The sequence below is a fragment of the Diabrotica virgifera genome, chromosome 4 (genome assembly GCF_917563875.1).
Source record: "Diabrotica virgifera virgifera chromosome 4, PGI_DIABVI_V3a".
NCBI classification, from domain to species: domain Eukaryota; kingdom Metazoa; phylum Arthropoda; class Insecta; order Coleoptera; family Chrysomelidae; genus Diabrotica; species Diabrotica virgifera.
In genome coordinates, this window is record NC_065446.1 from 125851130 (window position 1) to 125875635 (window position 24506).

The window sequence follows — 24506 nt, forward strand, 5'->3', positions numbered from 1 at the left end:
TGTTTTTCCACTCCACTGATTTAAATCTTTCAAAATAAAACGTGCTTTGTCACCCTGGTCCTCTTTTTCCTTCCATTTTCCCTTTTATAACCAATCACATCAACTCATATTTTTCATTTCTTAGTATGTGACCGAAGTAGCTCACTTTTCTTTCCTACATAGTGTTGAGTATTTCTTTTTTTTATCTTTCTTAATATTTCCGTGTTTATTACATGCTGTGCCCACGATATTTTCCACATTCTTCGATAACACCACATCTCAATGCTGGCAAGTCCTTTTTCAGTTGCGTCCATAATTATCCAGGCTTCAACCTCATATAGAAGGACAAATAATTCGTGACATCTCAATACTCTAGTTCTTATTTCTATTCACAGTTTTTTTATTGCATAATACAGTTTTCATCTTATTGAAAGCGCTTTTGGCCATCTCAATGCGTCATTATATTTCAACGCGGCGGTCCCATTGTTCATTTAGCTCACATCCCAAATAATTGTATCTGGGTACTATCCCTAAAGCTTTTCCTTTACTTAGATAGTTTCGTCTTCGATCTTATTCTTACTGACAATCATGTTAGTTTTATTTTGTGCTTAGTTTCATTTTATACCTCTTGCAGTATTGCGTAGTGCGATCAACGAAAAGTACCCCGCACAAACCTTATGGAAATTAGGTCCCAGTGGATTTCGTTCATACTTTGGAAAAATACTCTTTAAAGCATCCTGATAAAAAGTTCTCATGGGCACAACTCAATCGTATGAAGGATTTTCAAGATATAGAGGCACAAACTCGGAAAATTGTAAGATTTACTGGGTATTCCAATTCCCTGAGTTACTGGTTATCTGGCAACATGTACAAGATTGGATCAAGGAAAAGTACTAGTAGTCTAGGATTTTTTCCTGGCTATCCAATACTTTTTCTGGATTTTTTCCTGGCTATCCAACCTTTACTTTGACCTTGACCTTCAACAGACGTCATCTTCTAGAGTTTCGAGGGTTTTCGGCATTATATTGATATAAACAGATTACTTATGGGTTTTTGGGATCGCTAAACACGAATATGCCATCAGAATTGACCTCCAAAGGACGTGATGGCCAGGTTTACTGCAAGGGACGTCATCTTCTAGAGTTTCCATGGTTTTTGGCATTTAATTGATGCAAATGAATTACTGGAGGGTTTTTGGAGGTCACTAAACACGAATATGCCACCAGAACCGACTCCCGGAGCACCTGGTTTCCAAGGTCAATGAAAGGCGCTCCTGGAGTTTCGAGGGTCTTTGGTACTACATTAATGCAAACGGATTAGTTATAGGTTTTTGGGGTTGCTGAACACGAATGCGTGATCAGCACAGACACAGGGGCACCTGGTGCCTAAGACAGGTTATCTTCTGGAGTTTCGGAGAAATTAAATGAAGGAATCAAATGGAGGAATCAAATGGATTACTCTTAGGTTTTTAACTCCAGAAGATAACCTGTCTTAGGCACCAGGTGCTCCTGTGTCTGTGCTGATCACGCATTCGTGTTCAGCAACCCCAAAAACCTATAACTAATCCGGTTGCATTAATGTAGTACCAAAGACCCTCGAAACTCCAGGAGCGCCTTTCATTGACCTTGGAAACCAGGTGCTCCGGGAGTCGGTTTTGGTGGCATATTCGTGTTTAGTGACCTCAAAAAACCCTCCAGTAATTAATTTGCATCAATTAAATGCCAAAAACCATTGAAACTATAGAAGATGACGTCCCTTGCAGTAAACCTGGCCATCAAGTCCTTTAGAGGTCAATTCTGATGGCATATTCGTGTTTAGCGATCCCAAAAACCCATGAGTAATCTGTTTATATCAATTTAATGCCGAAAACCCTCGAAACTCTAGAAGATGACGTCTGTTGAAGGTCAAGGTCAAAGTAAAGGTCACCATTGGATAGCCAGGAAAAATCCTAGACTACTAGTACTTTTCCTTAATCCAAACTTCTACATGTTGCCACATAACCAGTAACTCAGGGAATTGGAATATCCAGTAAATCTTATAATTTTCCGAGTTTGTTCCTCAATATCTTGAAAATTCTTTATACGATTGAGTTATGCCTAAGATAACTTTTTATCAGGATGCTTCAAAGGGTATTTTCCCAAAGTATGAACAAAATCCACTGGGACCTAATTTCCATAAGGTTTGTGCGGGGTACTTTGCAGCCCTTCTCTGCTGTCTGAAAGGAGTATTGTATCGTCCGCGTATCTGAGATTATTCACTAGTGTTCCGTTAATTGATATACTTTCATTGATGTCTTCTAGTGCCTCTCTAAACCTCTCTTCTGAGCACATATTAAAAAATAGATTAGATGGTACCCAGTCTCGTCGCACTCCTCTCCTTATTAGAATATTTTTATATTTTTGTTGGTCTACTCGAAATATGGCTTTCGGATATCGGTATACATTTGTAATTATTCTCACATTGTGATCATCTATTTATGTGTTCCGTAATATGTTTGCAAACTTTCTCTGGTGTATTTTGTCGAAGGCTTTTTCAAAGTCAACTAGATATACGAATACGTCACAGTTGACATCTCGACACCGTTCTGTGAGTATTTGTATAGTAAATATTGCCTCTACAGTGCCAAAGCCTTTTCTAAGTTCCAGTTAGACCGGACTGTATCGTCGCCCCCGCTAGCGAAATTATTCTAATTCGATTTTTTTAACACAAACTTACTCAAAAAGAGGTCCTTATAACATATCCATAGGGTGCCGGGCGGTGCCGTGGTCGAAAAATTGTTTAAACAATTTTTTTTAAACAAATTCACAAAAATAATTTAATCATTTCGAACAATTTTGTTTTAGATAATTTGGGTCATTCTGAGCAAAAAAGGTCTCTTGTCGTTTATCTCTAAAATTCATAGTTGTCGAATTATATGCGATTAAAAATTTAAAAAATGCGAAAATGGCCATTTTTAAGGCTTAATAACTCGATTAAAAATTATTAATATGAAATTCAAAAAGTGACCAAATCAAGTCTCAAACGCCTTCTTGAAGGTCCTGAAGAGATTTTTGTCATTATTTTATTACAAAGCTGTTATTTTTAATTCTTAACAATTAGCGCTATAGTCCAGGATATATCGTCGCCCTCGCTAGCGAAATTATTCTGATTCGATTTTTTTGCACAAACTTACTCAAAAATAGGTCCTTATAACATATCCACAGAGTGCCGGGCGGTGCCGTGGTCGAAAAATTGTTAAAACAATTTTTTTTAAACAAATTCACAAAATAATTTTTTTACTTCGAACAATTCTTTTTAGATAATTTGGGTCATTCTGAGCAAAAAAGGTCTCTTGTCATTTTTCTCTAAAATTCATTGTTGTCGAATTATATGCGATTAAGGATTTAAAAAACGCGAAATGGCCATTTTTAAGGCTTAATAACTCGATTAAAAATTATTAATATGAAATTCAAAAAGTGACCAAATCAAGTTTCAAACACCTTCTTGAAGGCCCTGAAGAGATTTTTGTCATTATTTTATTACAAAGCTGTTATTTTTAATTATTAACAATTAGCGCTATACTGCAGGATGTATCGTGGCCCCCGTTAGTGAAATTATTCCGATTCGATTTTTTTGCACAAACTTACTCAAAAATAGGTCCTTATAACATATCCACAGAGTGCCGGGCGGTGCCGTGGTCGAAAAATTGTTTAAACAATTTTTTTTAAACAAATTCACAAAAATAATTTTTTTACTTCGAACAATTTTTTTTAGATAATTTGGGACATTCTGAGCAAAAGAGGTTTCTTGTGACTTTTCTCTAAAATTGATTGTTGTCGAGTTATATGCGATTTAAAATTTGAAAAAAGCGAAAATGACCATATAACTCGACAACAATCAATGTTAGAGAAAAATCACAAGAGACCTTTTTTTACCCAGAATAACCCAAATTATCTAAAAAAACATCGTTCGCAATGAAAAAATTATTCTTGTGAATTTGTTTAAAAAAAAATTTTTTAACAATTTTTCGACCACGGCACCTCCCGGCACCCTGGGGTTGTGTTATAAGGACCTCTTTTTGAATAAGTTTGTGCAAAAAAATCTAAAAGAAATAGTTTCGCTAACGGGGGCCGTACAGTTGGACTATAGCGCTAATTGTTAATAATTAAAAATAGCAGCTTTGTAATAAAATAATGCCAAGATTCTCTTCAGGACCTTGAAAAAGGGGGTTGAAACTTGATTTGGTCACTTTTTGAATTTCATAATAATAATTTTTAATCGAGTTATTAAGCCTAGAAAATGGCCATTTTCGCATTTTTCAAATTTTTAATCGCATATAACTCGACAAAAATCAATTTTAGAGAAAAATGACAGGAGACCTTTTTTTGGTCAGAATGACCCAAATTATCTAAAAAAAATTGTTCGAAATGAAAAATTTATTTTTGCGAATTTGTTTAAAAAAAATTGTTTAAAAAATTTTTCGACCACGGCACCGCCCGGTACCCTGTGGATATGTTATGTGGACCTCGTTTTGAGTAAGTTTGTGCAAAAAAATCGAATCGGAATAATTCCGCTAGCGGGGGCGACGATACAGCCTGGTCTAAGTTGGTTTTTTATTGTCTAGTTATACTATCGTCTAGTTTTTTGTAGACACGTTCATGTTCACTCGCAAGAAAACTTTTAAAACATGGTTCATCAAACTGATCGTTCTATATTCCTCAAATTTCATTGCGTTGGATTTTTTAGGTATTAGGATGAACTCAGCTATTAGCCATTCTTTCGGAATTTTGTTCCATCTCTTGGTTCTATTGTCTCTTTTTTATATGCTTTGTTTATATGTCAACACCTGTGGTCTTACATCATCATCATCATCCAGCCTTCTGCATCCAAATTTGAACATAGACCTCCCCTAATTTCTTCCAGTTTTGTCGGTCTTGGGCTTTGTGCAACCAATTCCCAGCAATCCTTTTGACGTCGTCTGTCCATCGTGTAGGTGGTCTACCTCTACTTCTTCTGTCTTCTCTTGGTCTCCACTCTGTAATTTTTTGGGTCCACCTCCCGTCCTTCATTCTGGCTACATGGTCCGCCCAATTCCACTTCAGCCATGATACTCGCTCTATGACATTTGTGACGCCTGTCCTTCTTCTAATTTCTTCGTTTCTGACCCTATCTCTGAGAGTCAGTGCAAGTAGTGACCGTTCCATTCTTCTTTGGGCCACTCTAAGTTTCGTTGCTGTGGCCTGGGTTAACGATAATGTTTCGGCACCTTAAGTCATGACTGGAAGCACACATTGGTTGAACGTCTTCCTTTTCAAATCATTTTGCAAGTTGCTCTTGAAGATGTCTGATAGAGCTCCATATGCGCCCCATGCTAAGGTGACCCTTCTCTGTAATTCAGCAGTTTCATTGTTCCTGGCAATTTGGATTTCATGCCCTAAGTATTAATATTTAGTATGGAATATTTATTTCGTTGACGTCAACTTTTGGAGTTTCGCTTGGTACCAGGTTTGTCATGTATTGTGTCTTTCCAAAATTTATGTTTAAACCAACTTTTTTACACGCGGCATCTAACTCAGTAAGCATAGTTCTAATCTCTTTTAAGTTGTCGGTTATAAGAACTATGTCGTCTGCGAATCGTAGGTGGGAGAGCCTTTCACCGTCGATATTTATTCCTTTGGCGTCCCACTCCAATTGTTTGAAAGCATGTTCAAGTACTGCCGTAAAGAGTTTGGGAGATTACGTGTCTCCCTGTCTAATTCCTCTTTTGATTTTTATAGATTTGGTTTCTTTGTGTAGTCGGACGTTCATGGTTGCATTATTGTATCTGTTCGCTATCAGTTTGGAGTACCGATAATCTCTACGACTTTCCTCCAATGCTCTCATTATGCTCTTAATTTCTATCGTATCAAATGCTTTGCGAAAGTCTACGAAAGCCAGGACCAATGGTCGGTTGTATTCGATAGATTTTTCTATAATTCCTTTTATGCAGTGTATGTGGTCGTTAGTGCCAAAGTTTTTCCTAAAACCCGCCTGTTCTCTAGGTTGGTAAAAATCCAATTTTGTTTCCAGTCTATTTGTTATTATTCTTGTGAATAACTTGTAGAGGTGGTCTAGGTGGTCTTACAAACGCCTGTAAAATAAATTAATTCGAATTTTGGTCGAATTAATACCAAGACTATATTTGATTTCACGTATTGAGCAACGGTGCAACTTACTGAAAATCGCTGCAAGATAAATCTACTATGTACAAATAGAGTTAAAGCGTGCAATAACAAATGGAACTGATAAAAAGTAGGTGGTTCATGCATAACAATGAACATGCATATGTTACAGACCTGGTAGGTACCGTGTCGAGTAGTACCCCGGCGGATAGCAGTGGTACTGATACAGACGAGTATAACTCGGCGGGGCAGGAGGATACATCGCCAGATCTGAAATATATACAGCATTGTGCAGACTATATACAATGTGGTACGATATGCAAAATAGCTTATAGCAAGAGATTTTTTTAAATTGGTATCCCACCGAGAAGATCCTTAGATCACTTTTAATAAATTGGATGTATTATTTTACTGTTTAAATTTACAAACTTAATCACATAAATACATACGAGGTGTGGCAACTAAGTTCCGGAATTGGGCAATAAAAGACAAGCAAATAAATCAAGAGTAAAATTTTATTCTTAATATTTACAATAGTCTCGCTCTAACTGTCTTAACACAACGTTTCCAACGCTGCTCCCGTGATTGGAGGAACAATTGGTACTTTTTCTGGTAGCAAAACCCGGGGTTGTTCTTGGCTGACTGCACAACTCGCTTCCATCTCGAACAGTTATCCATGATAGTTGGATCAGTGGGTAGCCCAATTGTTCTTAAACCTAACAATATCCCTCGCATTTGTGAACGTTATAAGGTCCTTCTTCCTGTCGGGGCTTCCTCCTAGATTAACTTGGCCAGGCGATTATTGTGGGGAGCTTATGGACATGGCCTGTGCATCTTAGAGACGTTAGGATTTAAACTCTTGGACTACGTCGCTAGCCCTATACATCTGTTTGACTTCGACATTTGTTCTCATTCGATATTGATTAGTATTCGGGTCGTGATAAGGTCCAAAGATTTTTCCAAAATATCTTAGTTTTCTTTCCATTGATTTCATCAGCGCGTCCACGTCTCCCACCCATACATGAGCACCAGTTTAATCATTGTTTTGTATGTCCTGGATTGTTTTGTATTTTTTATGTTCGTGTTAGGCTCTTGGATTTAAGAGTTTTCTGGAGGCTATATATATAATCTGTTTTCTGCCTGAATTCTTCCTTTTATGTCTTCCGCCTTTTCCTTTTCAAAGTTATATGTAACATTTTGTCCTATTTTATCTCGTCTCTTTTTTCGGTTAATGCACATATATTTCTCTTCATTTACCCTTTTTTTAATCATCTTTATTGACCAGTTTTTTTGCCTCTAGCTTTAATTTATTGAAAGTCTCCTTCACGTTGGTTACTATGTTTCCTACAATGTCAATATTATCTGCGTATGCTAGTAGTAATTTTGGTCTATTAACTGTCAGCAGTTCTCTTCTAATTTGTGCTGTTCTTACTACTTTCTCCAGGAATATATTAAAAAGAACAGGTGACATCTCGTCTCTTTTCAGGCTACTACTTATTCCAAACGATTTTGAGAGTTTGTTACCTATTCATACTCTGGATCTACAAACAGTCACTTACCCATATCTTAACGAGATGGATACATTTTTTGGAACTAAAAGTTCTGCCATTGCATTCTCCATCTGATCCCTTTTAATTCTATAGTACGATTTTCGGAAATCTACGTAGGGATTATGAATAATTTTATTGAATTTTCATCCTTTTTCAAGCAGCTGCCTTAGAGTAAAGTAAAAATATCATATATGGTCGATAGTACCATTGGTACTCTTTGCTACCAAATTTGCTTACATATTAGCTTAGGTAATGATTTTTCATGTATTTTTACATCTTGCTAATGCCTTTTTTGTTGATTTTAAAGTCTACATATATGTAATCAGCCTGCGCAGATAGTAGATATTCGCATTAGCACAAAAAGCTAATGAGAGTTCCTGCATGCGAATTTGCTTCGCTCACTGAAACACGCTTGTTTTCAAAATGCACTAGTTTTCGTATACCATCTGCACTTTATGGAGAATTCTAAAGAGTTTTTTGTCCGATTTCACTAAAAATTGGATCACAATACACGGCTTGTAATGCAAGTCAATCATTTTCACGACGCTACTCAAAATTTTTCTTTCGAAAAATAGGCATAAAACACAAAACAAATACACTACGAAATTCAAATTTTGACTAGAACTGGAATGAAGGTTTCCGTTTCTAGACGTATATTTACGAATAGAGCAGTATTGCCAGCAAGTTATAGGATAGGTAATTCAATTTCCGAAATTTCTTTGCCACACCTCGTAATAAATAAAATCTCTCCATTACGTTTAAAATATCCCAGCAAAGCCGTATTTACATAATATATAAATTAAAAAAAAATATTTAGATGTCATTACGATTTAATAATACCCAGATATAATCTAACTCACAGTTTACAAACATATACATATAAATACCTACATTAACGAAACTAAAATAATTCCACAAATATAGTTGTAGTCTAAGGCAGCGTTTAGAAGCGCGATAAATGCGAGTTATCGTAACAATCGAGTTGTTTCAATTTATCGTTAGTGTGTAAACGGTTCATCGCAGTGATTTATCGCTGGTTTAGTCGCTGCGATAAATGCGAGCAATTTATTGTATCGATCGAGTTGTTTCAATTTATAATCAATCGCGACAATATATCGCAGCGTCTAAACAAGCTTAAAAAAATCAATAAATTGTAGCAATTTATCGTCACAATAAATTGCTCGCATTTATCGCGGCGTCTAAACGCTGCTTAATACATATTTATCCCACTTCCAAAAAACCTATAGTCCAGAAAGCCACTGCGCATCCGCTAGGAAAAATATTCTAATTCGGATTTTTTGCACAATCTTACTCAAAAAGGACTCCTTTTAACAAATTTGCATGTTGCCAGGACCAAAAGGTGGTCAAAAATTTTTTAAACGTTTTTTTTTGTTTTTTTCCTAAAATTATTTTTATTGCATGGAAAAAGTTTTTTTAGGTTTTTCGGATCATTCCAAACAGAAAAGGTCTTTAGTGACTTTTCTCTAAAAATGATAGTTTTTGACATATAAGCGATTAAAAATTGAAAAATTGCGAAATCGGCCATTTTTGACCCTCAAAAACTATGTGAAAAACTGAAAATTTCAATGTTGCCAAGGTAGATAGATATTCTTTAAACATCGATTGATGAAATCCCGAAGAGTTTTTTGCAATACAATATTCAAAACTCCTTTGTTTTTTAATTGCTAATCAAGCGTGTGCGACACTATTTTCCACCGACAGTATGGTGCAAATGAAAGGAATATATTCGTTATTTCGTAAATCGGCGACTTTAAGGGAAAATACCGAAACAGGTCGATTTTTATTTTTAAGTTATGATATTGTGGCATATATGGTATACTAGTGACGTCATCCATCTGGACGTGATGACGTAATCGATGATTTTTTTAAATGAGAATAGGGGTCATGTGCTAGCTCATTTGAAAAGTTCTTCAATTCTCTATTCAGTAATATAAACATTTACATAATTATTTATGCAGGGTGTCCAAAAAATTTTTATTAAATTAAATTATTTGACAAAAAAAGAAGTAGAAGGACACCCTGTATAAATAATTATGTAAATGTTTACATTACTGAATAGAGAATTGAAGAACCTTTCAAATGAGCTAGCACATGACCCCTATTCTTATTTAAAAAAATCATCGATTAATCAACGAATTTATTCCTTTCATTTGCACCATACTGTCGGTGGAAAATAGTGTCGCGCACGCTTGATTAGCATTTAAAAAACAAATGAGTTTTGAATATTGTATTGCAAAAACCTCTTCGGGATTTCATCAATCGATGTTTAAAGAATATCTACCTACCTTGGCAACATTGAAATTTTCAGTTTTTCACATAGTTTTTGAGGGTTAAAAATGGCCGATTTCGCAATTTTTCAATTTTTAATCGCTTATATGTCAAAAACTATCATTTTTAGAGAAAAGTTACTAAAGACCTTTTCTGTTTGTAATGATCCAAAAAACCTAAAAAAACTTTTTTCCATGCAAAAAAAATAATTTTAGGATAAAAACAAAAAAAAACGTTTAAAAAATTTTTGACCACTTTTTGGTCCTGGCAACATGCAAATTTATTAAAAGGAGTCCTTTTTGAGTAAGATTGTGCAAAAAATCCGAATTAGAATATTTTTTCTAGCGGATGCGCAGTGGCTTTCTGGACTACTAGTAATATCATCATGTAAAACTTCACACTAATTAGTGCTAAAAGTCACTTTATATTGCGATTTAAAGTAATTTTCAATATAATTACAAATATGTTAAGAATAAATACAGTGGAACCTCGATAACTCGGATTAATCGGGACCGCGGCCGATCCGGGTTATCGAAAATCCGGGTTAGCCGGAGAATATGGTAAAAATTAATAAAATACGGTATACTTACAAATAAACTCCGTTAGAATTGAAATAACATGAAATATATATAAATATGCACAGTACCTACACATCTAAATTACTAAAAACACGCAAACACAAACCTAAGCAAACGGAAGCGAACAATACAATACTGCATTCATACAGTCACAATCGGAACGATGTTTTGTTATTATGTATTAAGAACAGTGAAAACTAAGACCATTGATTAAAAAATAAATTTATAAATAGTCTTTCTTAAACAATGCTAACAGAGTTTGAAATAAAAAATAATGGAATACTACACACAGGTGCCTGTTGTTTCTGCCGGCTTGTGACATGAGTTATTTTTACTATCGTATAGTATAGTTCAAATTACACAAATACACATTATCTCTCAAATATTATATTACAACATACATTTTTATTGTTGAAATGTTTATCTGATAATTAACTATTTTGATGGGAAATAAGCCACAATTAAATTGAAAAAATAATTTTATATTAACATTTCGACGCACAGAACGGGTGTAATTGTCAAAATACAAAATATGTACTGAAAATCAAAATGTTTATCTGATGAAAATTGGTCCGGGCTAGCCGGACTTCCGGGTTATCGGGGGCCGACTTATCGGGGTTCCACTGTAATGAGAAACAAACAACTCGGTTTCGGAAAGAGACTAGGACTGAGAGAATCTTTGTTCTCAATGTTAACATTACCCCAAAGATCAAACAAAGTAGAGAAACCAATTTACTTCTGCTTTAAATATAAAAGTAGAATTCAATATCTTCATACACTTAGTCAAATTGGTGAAAGAGACCTGCTCAACAGTCGAGTGTAAGGTTAGAGTGCAGAACGGAGTATCAAGAACATGATTTAATCAGACATAAATAGGACTTTGACGAAAGATAGTGATCGTGCCTCCTATTCAACATTGCCCCAGAGAAATATTTTAAAGAATATCTTTTAGATAATAAGGAATAATATCGAGAGGAACTATTATTAATATGAGTTTACAAATACTAGCGTAAGCGTATGGCATCAATATCATAGCAGGAAGAAAGGCGGACCTGGTTCAATCGTTCACGGCTTTGGAAGCAGTAACAAAAGATATGGGGCTACACGTTAATACCGGTAACAATACAAACAATAAGCAACTAACAAAACCCGAAGATCTAACGGTTGTAACATATTATATACTTTCGAAGGAATAAGAGGATTCATATACTTAGGCTCACAAATCAACCAAAGTAACACAATAACTGCAGAAATCAACAGACGTATATCTAGCAAATAGAGCATACTATGGAAAAAAGAATCTTCTAAGATCAAACATAGCTACAAAAAGAAAGAAAATATTGCTAGAAATAACTCCTATCAAGCCCGTCCTCACGCGTCAGAAACGTGGACGATGACAAAAAGCGATGAAGAACGTTTAGGCTGTTTTGAACGTAAAATCCTCAGACATATCCGCGTGCAGAAGAACGGATTATTGCGTAGTGGCTATAATTTTGAGCTTTAACATCTTTATGTTTAACCTAGTATTGGTAGATCCATCAAAATAAACAGAGATCCACTTAGAGAGAATGCACGAGATGGAGCCGTCTATAATCAAAGACAGAATGGAGTGAGGAAAAGAGGCAGGCCCAGAGTACGATTTAGGGCCAATTTCTCATATCGAGTTCAACTCCAGTTTAACCTGAACTTCTAGTAAACGTCAGTTTAAAGTCAAAATCGTCTTTCTCAATTCCCGATCAACCGATGGCAGTTTAAACTTAAACGATGCTTGAACGGTGGAATTCGGCCGTTCAAAGATTTCAGAACTCAGTTCAGATGATTTCATGGACTACGCATGCGTTGTATTAACACGAAACGCTGTCATAATATAAATATATCCTATTTTATTATATTAAGCCTAACGATAAACGATAACATTATTTGTGTTTTTATAATATTTATTTATAATTATTAAAATGACTATTTGACTATAAATACTTAAATTTAACTTTATTCAAAAACAGCATAAAAAAGGTAGTTCAAAATGGCGACAGTTTTTTACCTTTTGCCATCTATTGGCATTTCTCGAAAGCTGTAGAACGAGCACTGACATGAACGCGCAATGAGAAATGCATTCCAAACAGAACCGGAGATCACCCGTGAACCCGGTTCAACTGAACCATAGATTAACGCAGGTATGAGAAATCGACCCTTAAGGACCTCGTGGAAGACGATTTATGAGTGTTAAGAATACGAAATTTGAAAACCAAGGCAAAGGATAGGAAGGAATGGAAGGTGATTCTAAACCAGGCCAAGACTCATCAAGGGCTGTAAAGCCAATGATGATGATGATTAAATAGTAAAAAAACGTTTAATATGGTCCCGCACTATAGGTTGTTTGAATATATACAGTGACCGAAATAAATAAATATGTAACACTTGAAAAAGGGCAGTTGGCAAGTTTGTGTGTTGTTCCTATTTTTGTTTAACCTGGATTAGTAAATAATACTCAAAGAATCGTTGGAAGTGCATATAAGGCACATGCAAGAATGACAAAAATATCATGACTGAAAGTATGGGAGATCTTTTATTCCTTATTTACTTGGTCACTAACACATTAAAGACAAAGCTACTTATGGTTAACAGAAAAGACGTTGACACTATGAAAGTAATTGCCAACAATACATACTTCAATTACAAAATTTAACCATTCTAAATCATTAGGATGCTGGATAGATAATACACTAAGTCCTTATAATAAAAATAAAACTCATATACAAATGAAAAAAAAAAATAATTTCTGAAACTTAGAGCGTTACTTTGCAATTCTCAGCCAAACTTACAATTAAGAATTAAGTACCTTAAATATAGTGGAGGAAAGAGAGGACTTGTTGGTAAAATCTATCCCTCTCTACGAAATATTTGTCAATTTTGACTTTTCATTAATTATCATGAAGACCAGAAACGCCTAAATCTTGTCACAGCTCTGAAAGAAGAAGAAGATTCGATAGAAGATTAGATATTTTTATGTGTAGTTTGTACTTTAATTTTACCAATTATAATTCATGACTCTCAGATAAGCTAATCCGATTAGCCGATTATACCAAGATGGACAAAAAACAATCATTCCTCTACCAGTTGGAACTCAAACGCAAACATTTAATATTTATGCAGAGTTAACTTTGTATATTATATCAAAAAACTCAAAAAAACTTTGTTTTACCAAAACTGTAAACTTAAAACTTAAAAAAAGGAAGAACAACTTTACAACTAAAAGTGTTAATAAATGCGCAAAACAATCAAGATGCAAGTTTTAGAAGTTTATTCTAGAGCTTGCTTCTAACATTTATTATTTAAATGACGGCGGACATGAATTTGAACACCTCGATATCGAGCGCAAATTGAAAATTACGAACACATTCCTGAGACATAAAGATATTTATAAGTATGGCCATCATCATGGCATCTACAACATTCTTGTATACACTTATAGCGGGGCGATTGCCGCCCTATTTGGGCTTTTCCGATTCATTTGTCGCATGGAATCAGTCCTCATCAACGATTTGGTTTTACAATTGGTTGTGAGGCTTGGCATATTCTACAATTTTTCTCCATTTTACCCATTCTCTAACTCCCATCTTAAGGTCCTCGACTATCTGGTTCTCCCATCTTGTTTTGGATCTTCCTCGTGGTCTGCCTGATACAGGTCTCCATTTGGTAATTTTCTTGATAACGGCTTCTGGATTTCTCCTTTGTATAGGTCCCATCCATCTGAGTCTCTGTGCCTTGATAAATCTGACGATGTATTCTCTTCTCCGTTTTGGGTCTTCCTCGTGGTCTGCCTGATACAGGTCTCCATTTGGTAATTTTCTTGATAACGGCTTCTGGATTTCTCCTTTCTATAAGTCCCATCCATCTGAGTCTCTGTGCCTTGATAAATCTGACGATGTCTTCTCCTTTGAAAAGTTTTCTTACTTCGTGGTTTATCAGTTTTCTAAATTCATTACATATTACCTAAGTTTAGTGGGCCTGCTCTCCTCCGAATTATTTTTCTCTTAAGGATCCTCAATCTTTTTTCATCTTTCTGTGTCAGACACATTACTTCAGCACCATATTTGATTACTGGTCTAATTGCTGCTCTGTAAATTTTCAGTTTAGTATTCTGAGTAAGCTTCTTATCTTTGAGGAAGTTGTTGTATTTCCAGTAGGTTCTGTTTCCTGCCTGAATTCTTTCATTGATTACTATGCTCCTATCATTAGTTTTATTAACTGAGACCCCAAGATATTTAAAGTGTTCTATCTTCTCAAACTCATATTCACCAATATTTAAATTTGTCATATTAACTGGATTTTTTCTTGAGCATAGTAAGTATTTTGTTTTGTTTGATTTATTGCTAAAACCCTTTTGGATGATTCCTTACATAACTTCGCAAATTCTTCCTCTAAACTGTTTAGGTTTCTACTAATCAATGCTATGTCGTCAGCATACGCCAAAAGTTGTGACTTCAATGTTATAACTGTACCTTTTATTTCTGTAGCTCTTATTGTTCCTTCTATAGCGACATTAAATAGTGACGTTGATAGAGAGTCTCCTTGTCGTACTCCAGTTGGTGATTCCGTCATCTCTTATTATTATTGCAGTTGATCCTTCCATTGTCATTTTCTTTAGCTTTATAAGTTTCATTGGGATATTTAGGTTTTTCATGTCTTCTATTAGGTCGGGTCTTGTTAAGCTCTCAAAGACTTGCTTGAAATCTATGAGAAGTAAGTCGATATCGTGATCGTAACATTTCGCAATTGACTGTGTGATTATGTGTACTACGTCTATTGTTGACCTTCCCTCTCTTAATACCTGCTGGTAGTCTCATATTTTAGTTTCAATGTATTTTGAGTCTTTGTCTGATTAGTGATGTCAATATTTTGTAGCAGCTGTTTACCAGTGTTACTTCCCTATAGTTGTTGCATTTTGTGGTGTCCCGTTTCTTTAGAATTGGAAATATTCATCCAGTTTTCCATTCTTCGGGCATTATTTTTTCTTCCCAAATCCTTATTATTAGGTCGTATATTTTCCGTTGTAGTTCTTCTCCGCCTCGTTTTATTAGCTCATCTGGGATTTCATCTGAGACTGCTGCTTTTTTTGTTTTAGATTTCTTATCACACGTAAAAAATCCTCATATGACGGCTGTTCGATTTCGTTTTCATCATCAAGTGCTCGAGGATGGACATCGATAATAAGCTACATAATAGTATATATAAAATTACAAAGCCAAGTAGAAATATTCAAGTGTATCGCGGAACTGACATACTCTTACATTCAAACCACTATGTAGTGGTTTGCATAATTTAACTAACTTAAGTCGGTGAAAAACACAAAGGACTCTTGCTTCGGTGAAGCAAGAAGTATTTCAAGTATATTTGCTACAGGAAACCAGAATAAGAGATCTTCACTCAAAACACTTAAGACAATATCTGGAACATATAAACCACCAGATATAAATAATAAAAAAAAAGAAAACTTGAGAACACGTAGTGAAAAACCGGTTTGTGGGACCACAGACTAGAAAACGATAATAATAAGAGTGAAAGGATTACTACGATTATAGAATTAACAAGTGAAAAATGATGCAGCAATTCAAAGAAAACAATTAAATGGACATATCACAACTACTTGGAAAATATGACAGAGAATAGACAATGATATTATACATTGAAAAATCTAAAAAATAACCTCAATTTTTATCATTGCATGCATTTTGACTACTGAGTAATATAAGTGACTTTCCGATATAGGTACATTTGGGGTAATGGGGACCATTGGTCGTCGTTGATAGTTTCTACTCACCGTCCTTCATGTGAAGACATATTGTCAATTAAGCAACCTACGTGCCTTGTGGGAGGTCATAGGATGCCAAAGGACATATCTTTATGGATTTTTCAATAATAATCTTATTGTAACACATTTTATTAACATTTAAATGTTTTTACCCATGTATGTATTATTGGTGGCTCAGCATGTGATTTGCCTCTAACAGCACTGATGATGATCTACTTAGATCAAAAACGTTCTGTGACAATTGTGGCCATTTGAGAGTTTTTTTTTTAAATAAATATCCTTTTTATAAAGGATTTTTTCATTATACTTTGTTTGTGATTAACCCGTTAACTGCCGGTGTAAAATTTGAAAAGAACCTCGGTTGCCGACAACTAAACATCGTTGTCTACAAACCTGTACACCACGCCACTATGGCGTCGTCGGTACACGGTGGTATGGTCGGCAGTGGTATGGTCGGTCATACTACAGTGGTATGGTCGGCAGTGAATGTGTTAATAGTATACAGCAAGCTACGATTTTGTTTTTAAAAATCAACTGAAAAGCCTGAGTGTTTATGTTAATATTAACATTAATTTTTAAAAGTTACTATTAGTTTAGGCGCCAAATAGAGGTCACCGTATCCTTTTCAATTCTGATGGACAAACTCAATGGTTTCTTATGGATTTTTGGCTGCTGATTACAAATTTCGAGGGTGGATTTCGATCCGAGTGGTCAAAAATTTGTTATAAACAATTTAATTGTTTATAACGCTCTGGCTCATAAACTAAAAGAGATAAAAAAATATTTCAAATAAAATTTGTTCCATAATAAAAGACGAAGAAACAAGCGTTTATTACACTTAAATCCAAGAATTAGAACTCAAGATATTGTAAAATTAGTGCACAATGCAAATTACAAATTGCAAAATAAGTATTTTTCGAAGCTTTATCGATATTCTACGCAAGCAAACGAGCCCTAGAAGGTCTCATTTTAAAGCTTAATTAATAGGCTTCTAAACAAAGTTTGCTAAATTACTTTGATCTTCATTTGTTTTGAAGTTATACCCGTTTGAAGTTATAATTTTCCTAAAAAAATTGTACATTAATTTGTTTATAAAGATTTGAAGCTTTGAGCTATAAACATTTATACTTTAATTAACAATATTGATAGAAGAACTCAGAAGGAACATTACGCGCTTGCGAAAATGTTCGTGAGTTTATTTTTGGCCAAGATATTGATATTTTAATGGTGATGAGGCGCAAGATCGGCTCACTGTCAAGTATTTTTCAACGCTTTATTAATCGTAATTCGGGTTCTACGCACACAAATGAGCTTTTCAAGGTCTCATACTTTATCTTTATTCGTTTTTAAGTTATATACGTTTGAAGTTAAAATTTTTTTAAAAAATTTGTACAGTAATTTGTTTATGAGGGTTTTTAGTAAATTTGAGCAACAAACATTTATATTGTTCTGAAGCTATTTCCTTGTGGCATTTTTATGATTAATTATTTATATGGGAAATAAGCCACAATTAAAATGAAAAAAAAAAAAAAAAAAAAAAAAAAATTTATTAACGTTTTATTTTATTGAATGAACTATCTTTCAGTAAGTCGTCCCAGGAACGCAACTCATAAATATTGGCAATATCATTTTAAAGTCTTCTACTTTAAAATGTATAATATATGTCTGAATTGCCAATATAAATGAGTGAGATTAAATAAATTATTAGAAGAATTTTTTTGCTTAGCAACAACACTTTAGTTTATTTTAGTAATATTTTGTATTTTGACAACGGCACCCGATTTGGGCGTCGAAACGTTAATAAAATTTTTTTTTTTTTTTTTCATTTTAATTGTGGCTTATTTCCCATATAAATAATTAAACATTTATACTTTAATTAACATTTGTAATAGAAGAACTCAAAAGGAATATCTTGAGATTACGAAAGTGTCTATTAATTAAGTGCTTAGTCTATCAATTAAGGTTTAAAATGAGACCTTCAAAAGCTCATTTGCATGCGTAAAGCCGAGTTACGATCGATAATGCATCGAAAAATACTTGACAGTGAGCCGTTTTTGCGCCCCATAGCGCGCCATTAAAATATCGATCTTGGCCAAAAATAAACTGACGAACAATTTCACACGCTCAAATGGTTCCTTTTGAGTTCTTCTATCATTATTATTAATTAAAATGTAAATGTTTATAGCTCAAATTTGCTTGAAGCCCTTATAAACAAATTAATGTACAATTTTTTTAAGAAAATTATTACTTCAAACGGGTATAACTTTAAAACAAATGAAGATAAAGTAATTTAACAAACTTTGTTTGGAAGCTTATTAATCAAGCTTTAAAATTAAACCTTCCGAGTCTCGCTTGCATGTCTGTAGAAGCCAAGTTACGATCGATAAAGCTTCGAAAAATACTTATTTTGCAATTTGCAATTTGCATTGTGCACTAATTTTACAATATCTTGAGTACTAATGGTTTGATTTAAGTTTAGTAAACGTTTTTTTCTTCGCTTTTTATTAAGGAACAAATTTTATATCAAACATATTTTTTTATGACTTTCAGCTTATGAGCCAGAGCCTTATAAACAATTAAATTGTTTATAACAATTTTTTGACCACTCGGAACGAAATCCACCCTCGAAATTTGTAATCAGCAGTACAAAAATCCATAAGAAATCGTTGAGTTTGTCCATCAAAATTAAAAAGGACACGGTGACCCCTCTGGCGCCTAGACTATATTATACACTACCTACTATTTTTCAAATTTCTGCATATTCTAAAGGGAATTAATTTAAGTTTTATTATTTCTAGAAAAGAAGTACAGGAAGTGTTGTAAATTGGAGTATAGAATTCAGAAAATCAAATAAAATTTTATTATTTTATATTTTGAAAACAATTATTTATTTTTAATTAAAAGTACTTTGTAACGTTAAATATATTGCGCTGAAGCTATTTTATTTGTGGCATTTATATAATTTGCTATTCTAATTGGGAAATAAACCACAATTTAACTTGAAAAATGATTTTCTTGATGCTTCGACTTCCACTTCGGAGGTCGTTATTTAAAAAATCAATTTCCAAGTTAAATTGTGGCTTATTTCCCAATTGGAATAGTAAGTTCAATATGTGTTGCATCGTCACAACCAATCACACTGAATGCCTAGTCACTTTCTTTAAAATTTATTACCTATTTGAGATTTGATAAAATCGCAATAAAAAGTCCATTTGTGGTTTTAGTCAGACGCGATTTCAAAATGGAATTTTTATCTTAGTTTGTATTTCTTCGGAATAATAAAACACGAAATAGAAATCCACGAAACGATTGACTATAATCAGTACTAAGAAATATGCAAAATACAAATAACTTATAAGTAACGATATAGAAAACTATATTAAGAATACACAACAAACAATATACTTAAAAGAACTGATAATAAAATATTTCGACAATTCTTCTTCTTAAAGTGCCTATCCGTTCCGGATGTTGGCGATCATCATGGCTATCTTGACTTTGTTTACCGCAGCGCGGAACAGTTCAGTGGTAGTCGTGTTATACCACTTACGTAAATTTTGAAGCCAGGGAATGCGTCTCCTTCCCGGTCCTCTTTTACCATTTACCTTCCCTTGGAGAATCAGTTGGAGAAGGCCGTAACGTTCTTGATTTCTCATTACATGTCCTAGATATTCTAATTTTTTTGTTTTTATGGTTATGGGAATTCACACTCTTTCCCCATTCTAAGCAGGACTTCCACATTGGTAATTCGGTCAACCCAGGATATACGTAAGATGCGCCTATAACACCACATTTCGAAAGCCTCGAGCCGATTCATAGATGCAACAGTTAGTGTCCATGTTTCCATTCCGTAGAGCAGAACTGAGAATATGTAGGATTTCAACAGACGGTATTTTGTTTTTAATGCTATGTCTCGACTGTTGAAAATGGGTCTCATTCTAACGTATGCTGCTTTCGCCCTTATTATTCGCTGTTTAATTTCTGTTGAGTGGTCCCATTGGCTATTTAAATTCGTACCCAGATATGTATATTTCTCAACTCTTTCGATATTCTGTTGGTTGATTGTAAGTTGAGCGTTTAGTATTGGTTTCTTACTAATTGTCATAAATTTGGTCTTCTTTATGTTAAGAGCTAGTCCGTATCTGTTGCTGACTTCTGTTATACGATTTGTTAATATCTGTAAATCATTGAGATTATCGGCAAAAACTATGGTGTCATCTGCATATCTAATTTTATTCAATTCGACAATTAATTGACTAAAACCAATACGTACAGTGCTAGTCAAAAGTCCGGTCCACCCTTGTATCTTTTAAATCGTTGTACTTATAAGACGGAAATTTAGAGTTAGGAAATAAACGAACGCAGGCTTCTCAACTAGTCATAACACATGATGTAATAGTGACAGATGACGTTACAGCGCCACTGTGACCGATAATTTTAAATGAGACATTATGGCAAGTGATATTGTCCAAGTAAAAAATACTGTAGAATAGCTTTAAGCCGGTGAAATATGATATTCTTCAAATATAGATGTTAGGTCAAACGTTTAAGAAGCGGCCCTTTGTGAAAGCATCTGTGTTTTTACGGCCAGACCTCCCGCATATCTATTCACAAGTTTCGTGCAAAAGATTAGTTTTAGTTCGGTAGCTAGCAGTGTATTAGTACTGGAGTGTACGTGTGTTAAGTGATACGAGTGTTTTGTTTGCTGTAATTATTTTGAATATTGGTTTAGTATTTCGTTTGGAGAGTGTCAAGTGTTGATTATTGTAATTTAATTAATGTGAATAGTGATGTGGCGCCCGTGGGATAATGTAAATATCGCGTACGATAACGCTGATATTGTAGAAATTGCCAGTGCTAGTGTGAATGTAATTACTAAAAAAAAAGAGATCGTAAAGAAGATTCGAATGCATTTAAATGCAGAAACACAGCAAGTATGTTTGAATGTATACAAAAATCTACGTACGAAATTCGGCTTCGATGAAACACTATTGGCACAAGCCACCTCTGATTTAACAGAAATTCCACTTTCTACTGTATATAAAATAGTTAAAAATGAACCCTATCATCGCAAGAAACGATGTGACTACAAATTTTCAAGACCTTTAAATCCTTCACTTGTAAAACTATTGAAAACCACAATATACGACTGCTACAAAAGCAATGAAATACCTACAATAGAAATAATAAGAAAGAAATTGGAAACAACCGGTCGAAATATGAACTGCTGTGAGAAAACTCTTCAAAATTGGATAAAAAAAATGGGCTTTAAGTTCAAAAAAATAAATAAACGTCAAGCAATTATGGAAAGCCAAAGAATAGTCAACAGACGTAATATGTACCTAGAAGAAATTACTAAATATAGGCAAGAAAATAGGAGAATTTATTATTTAGATGAAACTTGGTATGATACCCACGATACAGTAAAGAAAGGATGGACAGATGGTTCAAGCATGTGCATACCAGAAATGCCTGCAAATAAAGGTTCGCGACTAATTATTGTACATTGCGGAGGAAGGGAGGGATGGGTTCCGAATGCTTTAAAATTATGTGGGAAGAAAATGGAAGATTGTAACGTTGACTACCACAAGAATATGGAAGCTGACATTTTTGAAGATTGGTTTGAAAACTCGCTGATCCCAAACTTGGAGAAAAACAGCGTAATAGTGCTTGACAACGCTTCCTATCATTCCCGACAACTCACTAAAATACCAAATACATCTTCAAAGAAAGCTGACCTACAAAATTTTTTAATGGAAAATGATTTGTATTTCGAAGATTTTTACACAAAAAAACAACTTATTGAAGTTCTACACACAAAGCAATTTAGAAAATTATACGCTCTAGAGAGTATTGCCGAAAAGCATGGACACACTATATTGAGACTTCCCCCCTACTTTTGTGTTTTCAATCCTATTGAGTTAATTTGGGGACAATTAAAACCAAGTATAAGGCGTTCAAATAAATTTCCTAAATTTGACAAAAAGGTAATTGAGATCATTAAAAAAGAAGTAGCCAATATTACCAAAGTAGACTGGCAGAAAAGAATCGCCAAAGTGATCAAAGTGGAAGAATATTATAAGAAGATTGGGCACTTCCACATTAATGGTGGAAATAAATTTATTATTGAATTGGGCGATGATAGTGACGAAGAAAATACGGAAGAAGGAGAAAATGAGTTAAGTGTATCAGTATTTTAATTGTTGTGTTGTGTAATTCATTTTCCAAGCATAAGTGTACTAATGAAAAGACTCGGTTAAAAAAATATTTTTAGATTTTGTATTTTTAATAAAAAAAAAGAGCGGGGACATGCTTGCATTTTGTGCTGAATTTTAAAGTTTTGAACTGTATACCTAAAGTAATTTTAGATCTAACTGTGTTTTTATAAAGTTCTTTTAGTATCAGTAATTCTAACAATAACAAGATTAATTATAAAAGCTATTCTACATCAGTTATTAATGCAAGCATGCGGTAAGAGGGAGGTCCCTGTGAGGTTAAATGTTATTAAAAAATTGATAAAATTAATTTTAACACATACAATATTATGTCCTGCTTTAACGCTATTTACCTAAGTATAAATAAATATTTTAACTACATATTTAATTACCAGAAAACACCAGCTGCCGGCCTAATATTAAAGAAGAACAACCCAAAGAAAGCTACAAATCTTACCTATTACACTATATAGATTGCTTGAACTATACCTCGTTTGAAAGGTATTGAAAATGACTATTCAATCATGCTAATTTTATTTGAGCTTAAGCTTATTTTGATGAATAAAATTAAATATATTCAAACGTCCGCCTCTGGTTAGCTGTCAAAATGTTGACGTTTTTGACAAATAACCAGACGCGGACGTTTGAATATTTATTAACTAAATGCTAAACTACAATTTTAATATACCGATTCATTCAACAAAATTTTCAACCGAATATAAACATTAATAATATTGAAAAATATTAAAAATATTAATAAAAATATTTTTAATTGAAAACTTGTTGGTCCATTTCCCTGGTAACACCTCCATGGCTTCTAAAAATTGCAAGCCAGATGGATGCTGCAGTGAAGACAAGAGATAATTCTAAAAAGTTACAATTCACAACCACGTCTACAGCTTGGTAAAGTTCCAACGGAAAAATGGACCTAGTTACTTCATAGGAGTAATACTAATCTAAAATAAAAATGTATACCATGTTTATTCAGTTGCAATGCGAAGGCAAAACTGTCTTTTTTCACTTAGAACAGGGAGCGCAAACCAGCACTCTGAATCGACGATTTTCGACTCTTTTTGGAGTTATTATCGGAGAGGCGTAGGCTTGCTGCTCTCTGCTCGAAGTGACAAAACCACGAAAGCTTATCCCCGCATTGCTACTGACGTTAATGGAGTAGGTGACTAGCGTCATCTGGCCACTGAAAGGCAAAGTTTACAACCCAATATAAACATTAATAATATTGAAAAATATTAAAAATATTAATAAAAGATTTTTAACTGAAAATTTATTGGTCCATGGCTTCTAAAAATTGCAAGCCAGCTGGATGCTGCAGTAAAGACAAGAGGGAATTTTAAAAAGTTGCAATTCACAACTTCATCTACAGCTTGGTAATAGGTCTGGATTCTGCGTATAAAAAAAAGTTGATTAATAGCAAGCTGAAAATTTGTTAATAGCTTAAGGGTGTCTAGTCGGACAAACTTTGATATATGGGAACACTGGAACAGGGGAAGTTATATTTGTGGAACAGGTTAAAAATTTGGAACGGTCAGACCACGAAAACGTCACATGTATTTTGTCCGACAGAACTTCCAATTCATTTGTTACACTTTCATTAAACTCACATGCAAAAATCGGACTACTATTAATCACCTGTCATAATTCCTGTCATTTGACATATTGTACGTGTTCCACTCATCATAATATTAGTCTGGGCTGATTATCGGAGAATAGGTCATTTTTGGGAAAAGTTATTTACCAGCAATTTTATTGCTGGAATCGAGTTATAAGATCCTATATATTAATAATATAGGTATGCAAAGTCCTCAGATAGTGTGCTACTTTTTTTATAAACAAAATGGCGCACGAAAATCGTGTTTTTTTCAATTATTGCTCTATAACTCCGAAGATTTTAACTTTACAACAAAAACACCCAAATAAAAATTCAC

At 34.1% G+C, this 24506-nt stretch overlaps 1 protein-coding gene across 2 annotated transcripts in view; it reads right to left on the bottom strand.

The window, feature by feature from the left end:
• LOC114335193 (uncharacterized) overlaps window positions 1-24506 on the bottom strand; it is a 402998-nt gene that overhangs the window by 139949 nt on the left and 238543 nt on the right. Inside the window, exon 2 of one of the 2 annotated variants that reach the window (XM_028285384.2) lies at window positions 6294-6389. The exons of the other annotated variant lie outside the window; for it this stretch is intronic. Within the exon in view, the coding sequence (XP_028141185.2) occupies window positions 6294-6389 (96 nt within the window). The remainder of the gene's footprint in view (window positions 1-6293; window positions 6390-24506) is intronic. 2 annotated transcript variants of the gene reach the window in all.